The following is a 21,166-nucleotide window of genomic DNA, read 5'->3' as shown; positions in this document are numbered from 1 at the left end:
CAAGTCTCTTGCAAAATTAATAGGGTCAAATTCCCCTGGATACACATACTAGACTATTTCCGTTAGTACATTGTCAATGGTTTTCAGTAGACTTTGCATTTGTAGCTGCATGTCTTTCCCCTTGTTCAGAAGAAGATTCATTAAATTAAACCAATTACTCTGTTTTGCTGCTGTGTATCAAAATTCAGTCTTAAAGTGCTGCTGTGTTGATTCTGAGCCTAAAAACTGGCTCACCACTGTATTAAGAGGTTTAGTTGAGAGGTAGACGACTGTAACAACACCTGTGACAGCTATTGTCTCCTCTAATAGGTAATAGAGTTTGATGATGGATCTGGATCAGTTCTCAGAATACAACCTTTACGGACTCCGCGGGATGAGGCCATTTATGAATGTGTGGCCTCGAATAACGTGGGAGAAATAAGTGTATCCACCAGACTCACAGTTTTGCGTGGTAAGTAATCAAATACAAGGTTGTTGCCTGTGTCATTGTTGAAATTCTGTATCCCTGGTGTTCTTTTGTAGGACCACTAAAAAGAGTAGGATTGTCATGACAGTTAAATGGGAAATGAATTTAAATACAATGTTTATAAGGGTAAAGCCTTTAAACAGAGTGGGTGCCTTTTTTCACGAGTCTTGAAATAATCCTAACCAGGGAGAGAAAAGAAAATCACAGAGAAGTGCTGATTTCCAATGCCAGATATTGTGATTTTTGGTACTGTGCCTCGAAAGGAAACAGGGCCTGCTAGTCTTTTGCATGTTAGCATTGCTTATGTATGGATTTTTTTGTACCAAGGTTGGGAACTACTTTCTGCGGATTACTACGTTTGACCTTGATGTTTGCAAAATTAAAGGAGCGTCCTCTACCTAAAGAGTAGTTCCTCTTAAACAGAGGAATTGAGAAAAAGAAAGACACCTTTCTTCTTTATGTCAAAAAATGTGTTTTTATTTTACCCTTTTATATTTTTTGAACTACCATCTGTTAAGGCAAAGTGAATGGAAACAGTGTGTCCCCATATGTGTTTTCAGCTATGTGGCTTATGCAGTTTGACCAAAGTATGAAATGACTTCCCAAATTTCCAGTACTAAAAGTGTAACTACTTTCTAGACTTTCCTTAGAATGGCAGTACTAGAGAATAAAGGCTAGTGATTAATAATAGGCTGTTGTATGTCTCTAAGTCAATAATTTTTTTGTAGAGATAAGAATATCATCTGAATTAGCTTACTGGTAGTTGACCTCTCCAAACTAGTACTCCTGTGCCTTTATCTCTTTTTTTCCCATACACAATTTTATTTCTTTGTTTATTTTGAACCTCACTTTGCTTAATTCCACTACTTATGAGAACAGACTTTCTTAAGATGAAGTTTATTTATTTTGAGAGGAGGAGTTGGAGGGGCAGGGAGAAGGAGAGACAGAATCCCAACCAGACTCCACCTTGTCAGCACAGAGCCTGATGCGGGTCTTGAACTCACGAACCATGAGTTCATGACCTAAGCTGAGATCAAAAGTCAGATGCTCAACTGACTGAGCCACCCAGGCTCCCCCAAAAATGTTTAAATAATGTAAATATGTTACTAAGTCTCAGGAGAAATACTGACCAACTTGATATAGATCTTTTAAATGAGCATAACAGAACGCTGCTTAAAAAAACTTAAGTCAGATTTGGGCTACATTTCTGTCCATTATGACAAGCTACGTTTACATACAGCATTCTCATCCTCCTATAAATACATCTAGATGTTGATAAAATATATCTGAAAATAAAATTAAATGCATGATTAGGCTTGCAAACAAGAAAGAAGTTTCCAGGTGCTATAGACAAAGAGAGAATCTCCAGAGAATAGACAATTTATAATCTCATAAGCCAAGATAATAACCAAAAGGACCATATGCTTTATGGCTGGTGTGTTAGCTCTGCAGCACACAGGCCTACGTAAAATAAAGTGAAAGTAAGAAGAGCTAGATCAGCTCTCTGCATAAAGGTGAGAATTCTAGCACTACTTCTATGGTGCCATCCTCAGAACTTAGAATCAAACATCAAAACTGGTCAGATACAGTGACTCACACAGTGTGAAACAGGCAGCCCTGTAGGTACTCACCCCACAGAGATGCTCCCACAACTCAGGATATACAACCCTAGACAAGGTCATTCATTCTCAGATGGGCTCATAACTACCAGTTCTAAAGCATGAAAGCCAGTTCTAATTCATGAAGGACAGTAAGCGCAATCAATGAGAGTAGAAATTATGATCTGATGAAGTGCAGATAATGAACCATATGAATGAGTTTGGAAAGAAATGCATTTTAAATATTTGAAAAGGTAATGGAAAGACTAAAATCTCTCAGGCAAGAATAAGATCTAAGGGGGGAAAAAAGAACACATGGGAGTTGGAAGTCAGATTTTAGAACTGGAAGGAATCTTAGAAACTGTTTGTAACATTTACTACAAAATAAATATACATATGTGAATATCCGTATATGTGTTCATATAAACTTAGATAGTAGGTGTGAACATCGTAGAATAAGTTCTTCAGGTGTTCATATATGAAGCAAACTCAGACTAATTTGTTGATTTTCTTTTTACATTTTAATCTTCATTTCTTCACCTAGTTTAGAACTAATGCTGTTATGCAGAAAGTGTATTACAAAGGTGGTAAAGTAAAATTTATCACAAACCCTTCCTATTTCCTTGAATTCACTCCTTAAAAGGAAGCAATGACAGTCATTTGGCTTGACTTAATCTTCATGCATGTGATGAAGAGATTAACAAAACTTGGAGTAAAATACCACTGTACTTAGATTTTCACATGAATTTGTATTTTCCTGCCTCGCAGCTGATCTACTCATCTACTTTTATTCAACTAGCTCTCACATAAAACAAATACACTTGAACATTTTAATATGATCTTAACTTCTGTGTGAATATCTGTCATATGTAAGTGCATTTGTCTGAAAATTTATGATTCTAGTAAAGATAGTTAAACCTTTTTTTTTTAAAGGCTATGTTTAGCAGTTTTGGAAATGTTTCATGAGAAAAACTCAAAGGTATTTTGGATAATGGAAAACTAGTCTAAACATAACTTAAAATAGAAAACTTTTCCTATATCCCTGTGGGATGAAATAAATGGAGCTGGGAATTATCTTTGTCTCCGAGGGCTACCTCTTTGTTTAAAATTTCTAAATAACTAATCATAATTCCATTAATGATAGTCTGGAAAAAATATTCCAGTAGCATAATCACATTCATAGAATATGGGCAAGTTGAAATGAATGTGAAGAGTTTCCTACTACCATTGATGAGCTTTGTGCCCATTTTAAGTTCACTTGGTTTTGGAAATCACCTTGATAGATACTCAAGTTCTCTGCTCTGCAGTTGGATCAGCCTGCTGTACACTTTCAGTCAGTGGCTCTCATCAGACGCCCATTTCATCCACATGGGTCATTTACTGTTTCCCTACTTTGCTGACAATGCCAAAAATGTGCCAACTGTCATGATGGGTTTTGTCTAAGTGGACTGGATGGAGATCACTAATTTATTTTACACAGGCTACTAGAGAACCTAATTAATTGGAGATTTAAACATCTGAACTGTGTGGCTAATGCAGAAGACATTGAAACAATACTCTGACCACCCGTGTGCATTAAGGGGAGTATTTCAGGGGAAAGTTTCCCTCTGTAGCTCTGTTCAAATTGCCCTAGCTCTGAAAAACTGTTTTCATAAGGAATGATAACTATAAGCTCAGGCTGAACATGCCCTAGAATGAGATATTTAGGCAATTACCATTTATACACTGTGCACTGTAGTTCATAGAAGAAGTTGTAGGAGAATATGGAGTTGGATGCAGTACTTATGGCCTCTAGGTCATATTTTAATTTTTGTTTTTTGTTTTTTTTTTGGCTGCCCTGCATGTGGAGACACAGGCAAATACCAATTCCCTCTTTCTGTAGTACTTTAGGACACTGAGCATATCTGTCATACACATGTTTTCCCTCCTAAGCAGAACTTTAACTGAAGGCTTCAGATACCACTGAGGGGTTATTAAGGGCTGAGACTTACCTAATTATAGAATTTGAAGGACTTTAGTTTACAAATTAGGCTTTCAAGGGCACGAGTAGGACCAGAGAGGGTATTTTAAGAAGAGGATCATTATCCAGATGGATTTAGTTCTTTCTGAATCTTTGGTTCACTGGTCGTAATTTCTTACTGGCCAAAGATTATTAGGGGGAAGTCTTGTAGTATAAATTCATATAATGATAAATGGAATTGAAAATGTTATCTCAGATACATGTTACCAGCACCAGGGCAGAGAAAGTGAGATATTACCAATTTTGCATGTAACTGTCTAAGTGTCATGTTTCTAGAATTTAGATATTTTTTAAGCAGTAATCAGAAAATACACATATTATTGGCATCCAAAACAGCATGTAATACATTATTCTTTTAAGTTTAGTGGATTGTTTTTGGAGACTTGTCCATTCCCAAATAGCACTGCCCCCCAAAATACCACTAGCACTACCACAACAAAACAGTGTCTAATATATAATACTGTTGCTCTTACCTACTTAAAGGAGACTTTTTCATACAACACAAATAAAGTAAAATTGCTGTCTGAAAAATTTAGTTAAGGGGCACCTGGGTGGCTCAGTAGATTAAGTATCCAACTTCAACTCAGGTCATGATCTCACAGTTCCTGAGTTTGCGCCCCGCATCAGGCTCTGTCCTGATAGCTCAGAACCTGGAGCCTGCTTCGGATTCTGTGTCTCCCTCTTTCCCTGCCCCTCCCCTACTTGCACTCTCTCTCTCTCTCTCTCTCTCTCTCTCTCTTTCTCTCTCTCTCCCTCTCAAAAATAAACATTAAATTTTTATAAAGTTAGTTAAGCAAATATTACACAATCTAATTACCTAGTTTTGCAGATATATTTTATGAAGCAATACTTAATGTTTACTCCACGCAAATGCATCGTATTTTATGAATGGCCACCATCAAGACATGAGACAAAATACAAAGTTCTCACTTTGTAATCACAGGTAATTTGAGTTCCAACTATAGTTTTGTCCCAACATAGCTGTGGCATCTTGAACAAATGTGTTAACTTCCCTACTTTCCTGTTCATTTTATTCTCCTTCCTCCTCTTCTACCCCCTCTCCTCCTCCTCCTCCTTCTCCTCCTTCATCTTCATTTTTATTATTGTTATTATTTTTTTTTATCTTCACATGCACAGAGAAGCCAAAGACATTGGACTAGGATCACTCAGATCTCTTTTCTTTAGCTTTCTCGATTCAGTGACATGCCTGTTTCATAATCCAGTTCTTGCAAGATGGAAAAAATATGCTTCCTGAAGGTGACTGTTACTGAGATAGTAAAACACACAGTGAGCAGTTGCATGAGACAGAGAAGGCATTTCATTGGGAAATGGAGAGAAATGTTTGCATAATATGTCGGTTTCAAAAAAATGTAAGCCGTTATGGCAGTTGTTAAAAAAACAACAACAACTTTTACAATCTTTCGGGGAGAAAGCAGTCGCCTCTCTCCACCATTGTGCAGTACCCTGTGATCAGAATTAGCATGTTCATTACAGTCTCATTTTATTAATGCCTCTTTTTGAAGATGAACACAGTTGTCCCCGCTGTGAAAATGGTACTTTGCTGTTTATGTTATAAAGTGGTCTCGGCTGGGGATCCAGGCTAGGAACATTAAAGAACAAAGCACAGCTGCTTGACTGTCACACAAAAGGATTTTTATGAAAGACAGAAACAAAAGGAAGGGTGGCCAACACAGAACAAACTTGCTGACAATTATGGTACTGAGTGAAGATTATTTGAAAAGGCTTATAAAATAGTTGAGTAGTTGGAATAAATTGATAACAACATGATAAAGCCTTCCTGTGTACTCCCTTGCGGAAAAGAGGAGGTGGTGGGCAAAGCCACGTAAGTACACAGAAACTTCTGACTTTTGGACTTGTGGTCCTAAGAACTTATAAATAGCTGTTCTTTACGTGTTAGTGTTCACCAAGGCAGAAGCCCATGCACACAGGTCCTTGGGACCGTTGTAAGGAGAGACATTAAAACAAATAATATTTGGGGCGCCTGGGTGGCTCAGTCGGTTGGGCGTCCGACTTCAGCTCAGGTCACGATCTCGCGGTCCGTGAGTTCGAGCCCCGCGTCGGGCTCTGGGTTGATGGCTCAGAGCCTGGAGCCAGCTTCCGATTCTGCGTCTCCCTCTCTTTCTGCCCCTCCCCCGTTCATGCTCTGTCTCTCTCTGTCTCAAAAATAAACGTTAAAAAAAAAAATTTGTTTAAAAAAAAAACAATATTTGGGAAAAAGTGCATTTGTGAGCTGAGGCATTTTCCTGCTTCCTTGTGGTCAGTCTTTTAAGGATTATTGTGTTGGTGATGCATGCCGCTTTCTTTGGATTGTTATCACTAGTTTTTCCACCCTGGGATTGTCTTAAAGGACTCAGAGAGAATGAGTGCACTTGTAAATCTCAAGTGAGATTTTAGTGTTAAGTGAGAACAATTTTTTTTCTTTTGCCTTCATATTATTTTTAACTATTTTTAAATGAATATTAAGTCATGTGAGTACTTACTATTGATTGGCTGTTAATGGCACTATGGAAATGTCCAGCTGGAAGGGAATTTAGTGTTTACCTAGCCTTATCTCTTATTTTTGATGTAAGAAACCAAGGTCTAGAGAGTTTGGAATGATTTTTTTTTTCTTTCTTGGTCATACAGCTAAGATTTTCTTTGGGTTTTACCCAGTCAAAACTAAGCCCTGCTCTATTATGATGTGACTATGTACTGTAGCCCTTGGGTTATTTACTTTTGGTGTAGTTATAAAAGATATCTTCCTGGAAGAACAATGTTCTTTCAGCTGATCAGCCACAGATAAACATGACATAAATGACAACAGTACTAATGTGCCATGGTGTCAAAAGGGTGGAAAAGTCCTACACTGATGGTGCATCATGGGAGGGAAGAGACTTCTGAATTGAGGCTTAAAGAATATAGGATTTTATCAGGCAGAACTAGTGTGAGAAAGTATGAGGAATACAGAAAAGCTTCATGAACATAGTTGCATAGATAAGAAATTATTAAATATTTGGACAGTGGATAGGAGTGGTATATTAGGGTTCTCCAGAGAAATGGAATATAAAGAGATTTATTATAAGAAGTTGGCTCATGTTTTTAAGAAGGCTTAAGACTCCCAAGATCTGCAGGGTGAGTCGATAAGCTGAAGACCCAGGACAGCTGATGATAGTCTAAAGGTCAGCAGGCTGGGGACTCAGGAAAAGCCAAGGTTTCAGGATGAGTCTGAAGACAGGAATAAGCTAATGTCCCTTTTGGAAGGCAATTAAGCAGGAGGAATTCTCTTACTGGGAGGAGGGTCATCCTTTTTATTCTATTCAGACCTTCAACTGATTGCAGGATATCCACTCACAATAGGATAGGCAATCTGCTTAACTGGGACTATTGATTTAAATGTTAATCTCATCCAAACATCCTTACAGTAATAAGCGCTGGCCAAATATCTGGGCATCTAATGGCCCATTCTAGTTGACATATGAAATCAACCATCACAGGTGGGTATAAACAATAGTAGGTGAGAGTAGAGTAGAAGTAAAAAAGAGTAATAGTAGAAGAAAATGAGCTTGGGACATACTTCATTGGCTAAAGAGAGCAAACTATACAAGTGAGAAATCATGTGACTAAATTAGCATAATCTGTCTCTATGAGTAGAAATTTGGAAAGAGGTTTGCTAAAATACTTAAAGTAATACAATTCATAGTCCTTTATGCATAATTGATGTTTATACTTTAAAACTGGATATTTGGTTGTCTTGCACTGATATCATTTGAACAATTAAAAAATATCAGTTTCCTGGCTTTCAAATTAGTTTGATTTTAAGCTACTAAATAAGATGTAGTTTTAAAAGTTGTACATGCATAATTTATTGGGATTTAGGTCATACATATACCAACTGTTCCATCTTGGGTTTAATTATCAAAATCCTAAATACATATCTCCTTAAAAAAGCATGTAACCTCTTTTATTAAAAAACAGTAACTTGTGAATTAATGCCACACAGGTATGGTGACATACATCCTAATATTCTTAGTATGTTTTATTTTATTTTTTAAATTTTTTTAATGCTTATTTATCTTTGAGAGAGAGATAGAAAAAGAGCGCAAGTGGGGGAGGTGCAGAGAGAGAGGGAGACACAGAATTCGAAGCCAGCTCCAGGCTCTGACCTGTTGGCACAGAGCCTGATGTGGGGCTCAAACTCACCAGCCATGAGATCATGACCTGAGCCGAAGCTGGATGCTTAACCAACTGAGCCACCCAGGCGCCCCCTTAATGTGTTTTACTAAATAACAGGACAACTTAAAAACTACCTTATCTGTGATCTTTCTAAATGAAACTGTGTTTTAACTTACATATCAAAACTTTCCATGCCTTATTTTTTTGTATCTTTAAGGTTTATCTTTGATTGTTAAACTTCACCCTTGCATTACTTATTTTCACAGAATGAAAAAAATGTTTTTTTTCTAACAGATATAGATCATAAATGTGCCCCATTAAATTTTTTCTCATGCTTGATGATATGTGTGTTCAGATTAAAAATTTGGTATCAGTGACTGTTTTCTCAGAAGAGATCCTACATATTTTTAAAGTATAACACCAAAAGTACTGTTTAAAAAATGAAGCTGTTTATCATGCGTGAGACTAGAAAATCAATATGAACAGTTTTCAGTGGCATGCACACTTTGTGTGTGTGTGTTCATTTAATTCCATGGGTATCCACAGATCTGTCATTTATCAGCAACCAGAAAAATCAAATATGATAGAAAAATATTGTGTCATAAAAATTTATGGATTTTAATAAAATTAGTTATTAATTATAAGTAGTTAGACATTGTATAGTTTAACCAGAAATTCTGTTGGGGAGGTATATTTGTGTACATATATACATGTGTGTGTGTTGTATGGTCAGTGTTTATATATAGTGTATGCATGACCTGTTTAATTTGCTTCATAGCACTTTCTACCATGTGAAATTATACTCAATTTCTTGAAACTTATTTTATGTACCTCCCCCTTTTGTGTATAAGCTCCATTACATTTTTCTCTGGCCTAGAAATATTCCTAGCATTTACTGGGCCCCCAACAAATATTTGTGGCATGAATGTATACATATAAAGAAGGATGGCTAGATATGGTTAGGTAAACACATATGATGCACCATTTGGACAGGAATTAATCTCACTTTACACATAAAGGAAGAAAGTGATCATTACTCCAATGGCCATTATAGGATAGAGGGTGAATTTGAGAACCAGAAAATCAGTGCAGACAGAAGGGTAATTTCAAAAAGAGATTGTTGAAACCGAGGGAACCCTCTGCTATGGAATGGGAATGTTCTTTGTAGCCAGGTAGACATGGGTTTATATTGAGTCTGTTTCTGATTCTAAGGGTTTAGATACATTACCAAGTCTAAACTTGAATCTCCTCATATTTTATTTTATTTTATTTTATTTTATTTTATTTTATTTTAATATGAAATTTATTGTCAAATTGGTTTCCATACAACACCCAGTGCTCATCCCAACAGGGGCCCTTCTCAAAACCCATTGCCCATCCTCCTCTCCCTCCCACCCCCCATCAACCCTCAGTTTTTTCTCAGTTTTTAAGAGTCTCTTATGTTTTGGCCCCCTCCCGCTCTAACCTTTTTTTTTCCCTTTCCCTCCCCCATCGTCTTCTGCTAAGTTTCTCAGGATCCACATAAGAGTGAAACCATATGGTATCTGTCTTTCTCTGTATGACTTATTTCACTTAGCATAACACTTCCAGTTCCATCCACGTTGCTACAAAAGGCCATATTTCATTCTTTCTCATTGCCACATAGTATTCCATTGGGTATATAAACCAGAACTTCTTTATCCATTCATCAGTTGATGGACATTTAGGCTCTTTCCATAATTTGGCTATTGTTGACAGTGCTGCTATAAACATTGGGGTACAAGTGCCCCTATGCATCAGTACTCCTGTATCCCTTGGGTAAATTCATAGCAGTGCTATTGCTGGGTCATAGGGTAGATCTATTTTTAATTTTTTGAGGAACCTCCACACTGTTTTCCAGAGTGGCTGCACCAGTTTGCATTCCCACCAACAGTGCAAGAGGGTTCCTGTTTCTCCACCTACTCACCAGCATCTATAGTCTCCTGATTTGTTCATTTTAGCCACTTTGACTGGCGTGAGGTGGTATCTGAGTGTGGTTTTGATTTATATTTCCCTGATGAGGAGCAACGTTGAACATCTTTTCATGTGCCTGTTGGCCATGTGGATGTCTTCTTTAGAGAAGTGTCTATTCATGTTTTCTGCCCATTTCTTCACTGGATTATTTTTTTCGGGTGTGGAGTTTGGTGAGTTCTAGTATCCAAAATCTATAAAGAAATCTCCTCATCTTTAGAGCAGAGAATAATCCTATGTTTTTAGCATTGTTTTTAGAAATTAATGGCATACATGTGTAAAGCATGTGGCACAGTGATTCAAATATAAAAGTTGCTGAAAAATGGTCATTTCCTTTCTTCTCCCTTAATTATCCCTTTGAAGTCGAACTGTTTGGTTCAGACCTCTTGTCCACTGCTGAATCCTTAGCATCTAGGGCAGTGCCTGGCACATAATAATTTAGTAAATGTTCATTAAATGAATGCATGGCTACTGTGATGGAAAGGGAAGATCAACAATCCTGGCAAAGAAGTTTACTCTGGCTTATAAAACATTGTTTTGTGCAAATGACTAAAAATCGACTTTGTACATGAAAATAAGATGATAGGAAAGCCTGAAACTATGTATTGTGTTACCAAGTTATTTGGAATGACTGAAGATTATGTACTGGTGCAGTGCCCTTTAATATGAAATACCAAGAATTTTTAGCTTCTTTTTTTCCCCCCTCTTACATATGTGCCTAATGTTGTATTAATACATATTCCCATGGTGTTTGGAACGCTTGTACGCTGGTAACTAATAGTCAATTTTTGGATTGCCTATGTCCGAGTAGGGTGATACTTAATATATGACCTTGGTTCTGTGACATCTGGACTGCCATAGGTCACAGAACAGATGAAAACCTATAATTGTTTTTTGTCTTTAATGTCTGTGAAAATGCAGCATCATTAGTTATATATTTTAGAAGAAGCAAGAATATTTCATACATCATGTCAATATTTAAAGAGGTAGTGAAGGGGCGCCTGGGTGGCTCAGTTGGTTAAGTGTCCGACTTCGGCTCAGGTCACGATCTCGCGGTCTGTGAGTTCGAGCCCTGCGTCGGGCTCTGTGCTGACTGCTCGGAGCCTGGAGCCTGTTTCAGATTCTGTGTCTCCCTCTCTCTCTGACCCTCCCCCGTTCATGCTCTGTCTCTCTCTGTCTCAAAAATAAATAAACGTTAAAAAAAAATTTTAAAGAGGTAGTGAAAAAGGTTTTGTTTGGTTGGTTTTTGTTTTTGTACTCTACATGATCTGTGCTACCACCTTTGGTGTAGCAGGTGATGGCAGGTGTGGTTATGAGTTCAGGTTCTTCCAGCAGACAGATCTGCATTCAAATTCTGACTCCACAATTTGCTCTGTGGCTATGTGCAGATTTCTCAACTTCTTTGAGCTTCAGCTTCTTTATCTGTCAAGTGGAGATAGTAAGAAAATCTAGTACCTAAACTAGAAAGAGGGAATACAGGAGATGATCCACATAAAGCTTTCTAGCAAAGTGCCAGGCACTCAGTAAATGTGAATATCATTATCCTCACCAATATTATTACTACCAGTACTATTATTATAATTACCAATAGTTAATTTTAAATTATTTTGATTAAAGATCATTGCCATACATGTGAAGTAGAATTTTCTGATGCTGGCAGAACTATCTTTCTAAGCCTATAAAAATGAATAATTTTATAGTTGTTAAGTCAGGCTGCCTTGTCCACTAAATAATAATCCTGTTGTTCAGATGTATGAGCCACCATTCGACCTCTTTGGCCCCACAGAGTAGTTGAAATTTGAACGTCATCCTGTTGTAAGTGATTGGGGAGTGTATTTAAGAGAAAAAGAGATGAAGCTTTTCTTTTATCCTTAGAACAGTTATCTCCATGCTTAGACTGGAGGTTTCAAGAGGTCAGGGCTTTGTCTGGTTTAAGATTGAGCACGCAGCACCATGCTTGACATGTTGCAAGTTTTCAATAAATATTTGTTGACTTAGTGAACAAATGACAAGTTTAACAAAGAAGTTGCTAATTTTTTTTTTTTTATTTCAGAACTACTTCATTTAAGGTTTTATTAAAAAAACACCTCAAAAATTACTGGTAACTGAATATGCTGTTTCCACATTTAGGATAAGCACACAGTGCACAAGATGCAATTTATATTATTTCATGAATGTATTCATTTGATAATATGGTTCTCCCTTATTCCATAAGGATTCTGTTAAGGGTTGGGAATAAAAAGATGGAACAAACTTTACCACCACCTGCCTTCAAGGAAGCTACAATCTCTGACAAGAAACCATAATTTTGGTTAAAAATGAAAGGCAATTATACATATAATACTGTGGTTGAGGATAATGAAGTATATTTTTAGAAGTGTGTTCATTAGAATTCCGCTTACACCTTTCTAAGCTAGTACTTGTGTAAGAACTAATGTCTCCTTGAGTATTCCATCAATATGACAGTAAGGTTTGTTGAAATATAAGATGTGTTTGACACATGAAGCTTCAGCTGACAGAAAAATTAAACTCATCTTTTTTTTTCTGAAAAGGAAAAATGTTCTGAGAGAAAATTATATTTTATTCGTAGTATGATTTGGGATATACTTTGCTTGGGTTTTGAGGAAATATGGTGCAATAAAAAAACGTAAGTCATTACCTTCAAAGTAATATTCCCATTTGTTTCTTTCCCAACTAATAGTGAAAGAAATTTTTATGGCTACACTTACCATTTTTTATGACTCCTTTTTGCTCTAGGTGGAGATGACAAGGCAGACCTAAATATGAAATGATTTTAATAAAATATCTTAAAACATCTTCTCCCTCAGAAGACTTCATTAAACAAAATTGATTTTCATAATAAAATATTTATTTATTAACAAAAATGGGAGGTTAGATGTTTTTACCTTAGAGGAAAAGCCATTAGCATATACTCAAAAACAGGAACATTCTTACATTCATAGATATTTTGCTTCGTAAGGCCTAAGTTGGGTCAGAGCCCCGTACCCTAAAGGATCTTCCATTTACATTCTGGTTTTATGCATGTCGTTATATCTTATGATGACAGCTCTGAATTTCCAAGGTATTGCCCAGCCTGTTGTAAACTGACAAGGAGTGCTACAGCTGACTTACTGGGCAAGGAGGGGGAGGGGGGTCCCATGAATCTTTGCAGCAAGGATGCATTAATAAAGTTAGCCTCACTGGCTCAACAGCAAATGGAATTCCCTCATCTCAGCTTACAAACAGATAAATCATCCCCTAGGAGAAAGAGTCCACTTTGACTTAAATTATTTTTCACAATAATTTACCACAAACCCGCTATAAAGAGCCAAGGAGGATGCTTAATGCTAGCCAGAAGGACTGGGGTTTGGGCTAGTCTTATCTTAATTTCCTATCAACATGTTTAAAATATGGCTCTGATAATTTAAAAAGAAACAAAAAATGTCGATGTGGTATGTTTTAAGCAAGCCTTGCTAACTACATGTAAACAGCATTGATCAAGCTCAGGGACCATTCTTCTTGTCTCCTTCAGTGATAAATCCTTAGTCAGAGAACCCCACCAAACCATTGCTGTTTTCGGGTGCCAGAAAATCTATTGAGAGTGGTGGAGGGGAAGTGATCTGGCGTGGAGTTGAGGTAGAGACAGATTTACTCTGGAGCTAAGGAAGCTTCAGTGTCAAGGCCCTTGCTTGCTTGGGAGGGCCCAGTAGTATGTTCAGTTGATTGTGTGGTTTTTTTTCTAAAATTTGTGAAAGTAATATCTTTGCTTTCATTTTTATAAAGTAGGTCTGATATCTAATATTTTATAAACTTCAGATTTTACAAAATCTGGCTCTGCCACTGAGATAAAACTAAGGGAAAATTGTTGTCCACATCAATGCGTGGATGTGAGTCTAATGTAGAAGAGCTAATGTCTTTCCTGACTCTCCCTCCATTGATTGGCACAGAATTAAGAGGATTTGCCTAGTGTTTATAATCCTGAATTTTTAAGTTTATGAAGAATATCTTAGCTTTGTTTCTTTCCTCTTCTTTTTAACATACAATAGTACTCATGCAGTGAATGCAGACTGCTCTCTCTGGTAACAGGTACACTCTACACTTTACACAGGGATTAACTGAACTTAATCTGGTAATGCTTTTATTCCTTCATTCTAAAAAGCTGGTTTTTCTATTGCATCTTCCATCTGAATATCACCACCATGACCATCACTGAGGCAAAATAGTCTTTTCTGCAAGACACTGCATATTCATAATTTGAATATAATCTAGTTCTAATGTTTGGTGTCATTAATTACTAATGTTTAACAACTGAATTTCTAAGCTTATTCTCTGTGAGAATACATATTTTTTTCTCTGTAAAAGAAGAGATAATGAGAAGGGCAGGAGTGGTTGGGGCTGTTTCCTTAAAGTGTTCTTCTATGAAATGAATATTTAAAAGATATTCAGGGATTAAAAAAGGTCTTTTTTATTATTGTATAAATAAATAGATAAATAAGAAAAAAGAAGGAAAAAAAAAGAGAAGATTCCTGCAGAATTACTAATCACCAAGCATGGAGGTCAGCTTGGGGATGTATGAATTTTAGTATGTAAGCATTCCCTCTGTTAGATCTAGAAAGATCCTTAACCCTGAAAGACAAGGCTGCTAAATACTTGACTGGCTAGTAAGGAAAGGTCCAAGTTCACAGGGACCAAAGTTCAGAAGTTGCCTGACCAAAATATCATAGATACTAAATGGAGTCTATTTAGGTGTTCTGAATCCAAATCCTTTTCTCTATTGACTACTTCATGTTCTTCTGTGATGCTGTATTACAAAGAGTACAGTTGAGTATAAAGTATCATGGATGAGTGTTAAGGATTGATTTTTTGGGTCTCTATTACAGGAATCAGAACGTGTGAAAAATATCTTAATGGTATTAAGAGTGCACTGGGTTGGTTGTTTAGGGACATTTAGTCATCATCCTTGAGTTTCTCCTTAACAAGTGTAGAAAGAGAGTGGTGACAACATGAAAGGGTGGGATGTTGTGGAATGTAAGAGACAGATGTAAGAATGTAAGAGATGAAAAAAAAAAAGAATGTAAGAGATGGACGCAATGAAAATGCATTAACAATGCATTAAAAAGTGTTCACTTTAAGGAAGACTTAGGGATCCCAAAGGCTGATTACAAAGGTGCTTCCTAAATCTGGGTCTGAGGCAGCCATAGGAAGTTAGAAGGTCAGTGTTAGTCATGTGAATTGTGGGAACTGAGTTGATTTTCTCTTTAAAACCTCTGGTTGATGGAACTTACCAAGATCCCTTACTATCAATCTGGTAAGCTAACAAGAAAATTGTTCAAAGAATCATGACTTTGTAAACAATATGTTTTCATGAAAATGAATAGCCCAGATTCAGTTTGTTTATTCTTTTCGAATATTATCAGTTACTAGAGTTGCTGAGGTAATTGGAAAACACCAAGCCCTTTGTACTTACAGTCTTTATTCAATCTTTATTCGAGAATAGGGGGCATGGTAATCTCTTTTTCAGAGCGCAAGTATCTTACTAGTATAGGAAAATATTCTCTTTGCTGTACCCCACTGAGGGCCATTTTGTGAAGTAAGCGTTCTTTCATTATCTGTCTTGAACAGCAGTTGGTAGAAGCTTTATGTGTCTTATTGTTGAGGAGGTGACTTTAAATTCTTATTTTAGGCCAAAGCATCTGCAAATTAAGACTGCAGAAAGCAGCAGTGAGAAGATCCTCACAGTTCAACTCAGTTGGACAATTCTTCATTACACTGACAATTTAATTGGGTGTAAAAAGAAATGGCAATTTAAAATCAAGGTCTTTAAGTGGGACAACCTACCAGTTTCAAAGTTAGTATTTAAAAAAAAAATCAGCAAGACTCAAAGAAGGTACATCCTTAGTTCTCTAGTTACTTCCTATTGAATATGTTCTGTGCTGAAATTACCCAATCAGATGTGCCTTTTAATGGCAAATTTGCAAAAGAGTTTGAAGTTGAAGAGCAGAAACTGAATTTAACTTTTTGTGCCTGCACATAGACACATATAAAAATGTTTATTTTTATGGAGTTTATTCATTCAGAGTTTATTGTTATTTTGGTGCTTCAATGACTATCAGTGGTTCTAATTCAAGCAACGTGGATGTTTTTAGTCCTTTATTTTTAAATAGGAATGAAATCGGTATTGCTTATCTCATGAGGGAGAGGTTGTGTTTGACTTATCCATGCTTGTATCCCCAGCACCATACAGTGGGTGCCACAGAGTGTGCACTCAAATATTTGTTGAGACAACATGTTGAGTAAACTTTACAAATTGCTTAAGTGACATATCTGAGGTTGGCTGTAGCCTATTTATTTCTAATAATAACTTCCATCTATCAGGTTTTCTGCACATCCATTTCTCCAAAATGATACTGTAGTTGGTTCTCCTGAGAACTATAAAACTTTCAACTGCTCTCAGATTATAATAGGGTACTCTGTAGTTGAACCCTTATCAGAGGCACATGGCAGACAATTCCCTTCTCTACTTCCTTTTCCCTTCTTTCTTCTCTCTCTTCCTTCTTTCCACAAATATTTTAGATAATTATAATTACTTGCCATCCATTTACTTTACATCCCAGGAGTCACCTAAATGTCATGAATTCTCATATGGAAATATATCTATTTCCTTTATGAAGAGGGACCAGGTTGAAAAGAAAAGTATTTTTAAAAATGAATATTTTGGACAAAAGCTACAGAGAGTAGAGGATGGTTGTGCTTCTGAGCTTGTTTGAATAAATGTCATTTTATACACTGATAGTCCCCAATTAAACCATTGCCAACTAGATTATTTCTAAATAAGAAAATGGCTGTGTATGTGCCAGCTGAAGCTCTGGGTCAGTTTCAGATTAGCTGGCGAAGGTAGTCTCAGCAATGCAGAGGACATAATCACTCCAGGAAGACTTAGTGCACCTAAATTGTTAGCATGTTTAATCAGTAATTCAGAGGAAACAAACCAAACAAACAAATAACAACAACAAAACAACTAAGAAGGAACTTGCCTACACCCTCTGTAATAACAGTCTTATCTCTGTTAACTCTAACAGTCTTACCTCTCCCTTGAAAGATAGTTCTGTGTTTGCGATAAACTGAAAATAGGGTATCTCCATTTGAGTCAGGTTAGATCTGATAGGAACAATCCACAACCTTTTTTGATGAGAAATGGTGAATTCCTTTTCACATTTGCCATCACCAATATTTCTGTTAAACATAGATTGTGGTTGAGTGTCACTTCTATGTTTATGACTCTTTATTCAGTCGTCCATAGGATCTGAACAAAGGCATTGATATGTTCAATTCTGAGATGCTCTGTTCTTTAACACATTGCCTTTAAAATTCCATGAAAAGATGATTGCTATCAAACTTATACAGCGAAGTGTTGATTTTAAATACAAAATACTGTTATGAAGACGACCTATTTGATGAAATTTTAAAAGTGGGATTTTTACCTAACTCATCTGCCAGTAAATATGAAAAGTTCCCTAACATTTCAGCAGTCTTGTAAGCTTAGTGGGAACACTTGTTTTTTTCACAATTCATTGGCCCATGGAAATTTGTTTGATTTGTAATTATGGTCCAGTACCTAAAATAACTTTAATTTCTCAAATAATTAGAAAGTCTGAATATGACTTTTCATGATAATAGTATATGTCAATACTAGATTAGAAATTCACTTTTATACCTTTGATGTTGCTTAACTCTCCTTTATAAAATATTAAGATTCTTATTTATAACCCTCTTTATAAATTTTGGGGGAAAGTGTGTGAACAGCAGAAAATGAATGATTCAAATGGTACTAAATCAGTCAAAATTATTTTCTCCATGGAGGTATGATCAAGACTATGGATGCAGCACAGATTAACTAAAATATATTGATGTTTTATTGAACCTATAATTTGCATTGATTCCATGTTGAAAATTTTGAGCAATTCTCTTTGGAATGAGGTAAAGGAATGAAAATCTTCATTTTCCTATAAGAACACATTTATTATTTGAGGCAAGCATTTTCCTAATTGATTTTGTTTTAAATGCCAAATTAGTGTTTTCCTAACTTTGAGTTATAATAAAGCTGTTAAGCAGAAGACCCAAAAAGGCACTGAATATATGTAGATAGCATGCTGGATTTTCTGTGTAGGAAATTCACTTAAAACCACCTTGGTCTTGAGGTGCCCAGGTGGCTCAGTTGGTTAAGCATCTGACTCTTGATTTCGGCTCAGGTCATGATCTCAGGGTTCATGAGTTCAAACCCCACATCTGGCTCCGTGCCAACAGTGCAGACTCTACTTGGGATTCTCTCTCTCCCTCCCTGTCTGCCCTTCCCCACTCTGTCTCTCGAAATAAATAAATAAACTTAAAACAATTTATAAAATCATCTCGGTCTTATTATCTCTGAGGCCAGTTTGTTAAGTGATACTTATGAAAACAAAAAAGTAAACTTTTTAAAAAAAATTTTTTTTAATGTTTATTTATTTTTGACAGAGAGAGAGATACAGAGCATGAGCGGGGGAAGGGTCAGAGAGAGAGGGAGACACAGAATCCAAAGCAGGCTCCAGGCTCTGAGCTGTCAGCACAGAGCCTGACATGAGCCTCTAACTCACAGACTGTGAGATCATGACCTGAGCTGAAGTCAGACGCTCAACCGACTGAGCCACCCAGGCACCCCACAAATAAGTAAACTTTTATATAATAGAGGGGTGACTGTTTTCCTAAAGCACAATGAAAGGCCATTGTCTACATCTAAGAGGATAAATGAAATGACAGTAGGCCTAATTTGGACAGCTCTTTCTTCATGTTTAAATAGAAATGATAGCTTACTTTCCCAAAGTGAGCACACTTGATTTTGCATGAATACTTGGTGTACTTAATATGCCCTCTTTGAAAAATTTGGCCATAAGGTTTAATTGCATGCTCATCAAGCAAACAGACTTGGAGGTATATTCTCTGAGCAGTGGGCTCCCACAGCTCCCATTAATGCTAATGGGAGTTACACATGTGTATTGAGGAGAGAATAATATAGCCTTTGAAGCTGGAGTTGCTAATTGAGTACTTTCTTCAGCTGTGCTCGGCTTCGGTGACTAAGCTGAGTTACAATGGTCTACAGTGTCTGAGGTGACAGTCTCTGTAAAGCCCCCAGAACATTATCAGTGGATAGTGGCAGTAAAAGAAGCAGCTTAAAAAAAAAAAAAAAAAAAGTCTTTCTCTTCCCTGAAATGAAGAAAGAATTTGCAGGCTAAACAAAAGAAGGAACAAAGTCTCAAGAATGGACACTCCTTTCCTCTAAAGTGGCTTGAGCTAGCTTAGTTCAGAAAGTGGGAAAGTCTGAGGCCCTTGGGGGGAGCTGCCTGCCCCATGTGGACTCTTTGTGAAGCCTGAGGACTATTCAGAGCTGAACGATGTGCAGTTCTATCTTGCCCTTTGGCCAACAAGAAGAAGAGGAGGTACTTGTCCTTGAAGGCAATTCAGTCATATAGTGCCATCCTCGATGTCCATGGTCCCAAGTTTCCCCTATTCCCCCTCTTTTCCCTGCACAAACACCTTCCATCAGTAGTCTTTGCAAGGATATGAGAACATTGTACAGTAGCCCCCCTGTGTCTACAGGGGATATAGGGATATGTTCCAAGACCCCAGTGGATGCCTAAAACCGCAGATCACACTGAACCCTACATATGCTACGTTTTTCTTTTCTTGTATCCACATACTTACAATAAAGTGCAATTTATTAATTAAGCACCAATTTATTAATTAAGCACCGTAGGAAGTTAACAGTAATAACTAATAATAGAATGATTATGGCAATATATTATAATAAAAGGTACGTGAATGTGGTCTCTCTCAAAACATCTAATTGTATTGCACTCACCTTTCTTGGGATGATGTAAGATGATAAAATGCCCACATGATGAGATAAAGTGAAATGAATGATGTAGGCACTGTGATGTAGTGTTATGCTACTATTGACCTTCTGATGAAATGTCAGAAGAAGGACTGTCTGCTTCTCAACTGCAGTTGACCAGGGATAACTGAAATTGCACAAAACAAAACCACAGGTAAGGGTGACTACCGTACAATTCTACACTGTAAGATTGTATAAAAATAGGGAAAAGGAATTGACTTGCTCTTAAAAAAAATACGTGATTATTTTCTGTATTAGAATTGATCCTCATTATTCATGGATTCCATTTTTGTGAATCCATCCACTTGTTAAGATTTGTCACCCCCAAATCAATACTCATGGCCCTTTGATGGTCATTTCACAGAGCTGCAAAATAATTGTATCATCCAATACTCATGTTTCCAGCTGATGTCAAACAAGGTGACCAGTTCATGCAGTTGGTGTAATATGAGAGTAAAAGAGGTTTGATGATCTTATGAGAGGTATACTTTTGCTTGCATCCAGTTTGATAAGATACCACACAAATTAATCCAGGACAAAATTTGTGGCTAGTAATACCATTGCTATTTCTGGAAACATAAATCATATTTATTAATAATGTATTAATTATGTCATATTTGAGGAGCACATGGTGGCTCAGTTGGTTTAGCATGTGACTCTTGATTTTGGCTCAAGTCATGACCTCAGGGTTGTGGGATCCAGCCTTGCGTCAGGCTCTTTGCTGGTCCTGCTTAAGTCTCTCTCTTTCACTCTCTTATTCTCTCCCTTTGCCTCTACTCCTCTTTCCCTCTCTCATGATCTCTCTCTTTCTGAAATTAAAAAAAAAAAAAAAGTCATGTTTATGTCTAAAAGGCAGTATATTAGAGATAATAATACAATATCAAAAAGTAAATAAGAGAAACTCATATTCTGGTTAATTGCCTTCCGGATTTACCAAACTATGAAGAGCTTCGATTTTACTATGTTTTAGAGAAAAATAGTGAGGAAATAACGAT

General features: G+C 36.7%; 1 protein-coding gene across 3 annotated transcripts in view; it reads left to right on the top strand.

The window, feature by feature from the left end:
* Positions 1 to 21,166, top strand: part of PTPRD (protein tyrosine phosphatase receptor type D) — a 521,791-nt gene that overhangs the window by 207,863 nt on the left and 292,762 nt on the right. For all 3 annotated transcript variants that reach the window (XM_042963695.1, XM_042963694.1, XM_042963696.1), the window contains exon 4: positions 310 to 451. In XM_042963695.1, coding sequence (XP_042819629.1) covers positions 310 to 451 — 142 coding nt within the window. The remainder of the gene's footprint in view (positions 1 to 309; positions 452 to 21,166) is intronic.

The sequence above is a fragment of the Panthera tigris genome, chromosome D4, assembly GCF_018350195.1.
Source record: "Panthera tigris isolate Pti1 chromosome D4, P.tigris_Pti1_mat1.1, whole genome shotgun sequence".
NCBI classification, from domain to species: Eukaryota; Metazoa; Chordata; class Mammalia; order Carnivora; family Felidae; genus Panthera; species Panthera tigris.
Note: the sequence above shows the minus strand (reverse complement) of the source record. Positions and strands in the feature narration are given on the sequence as shown.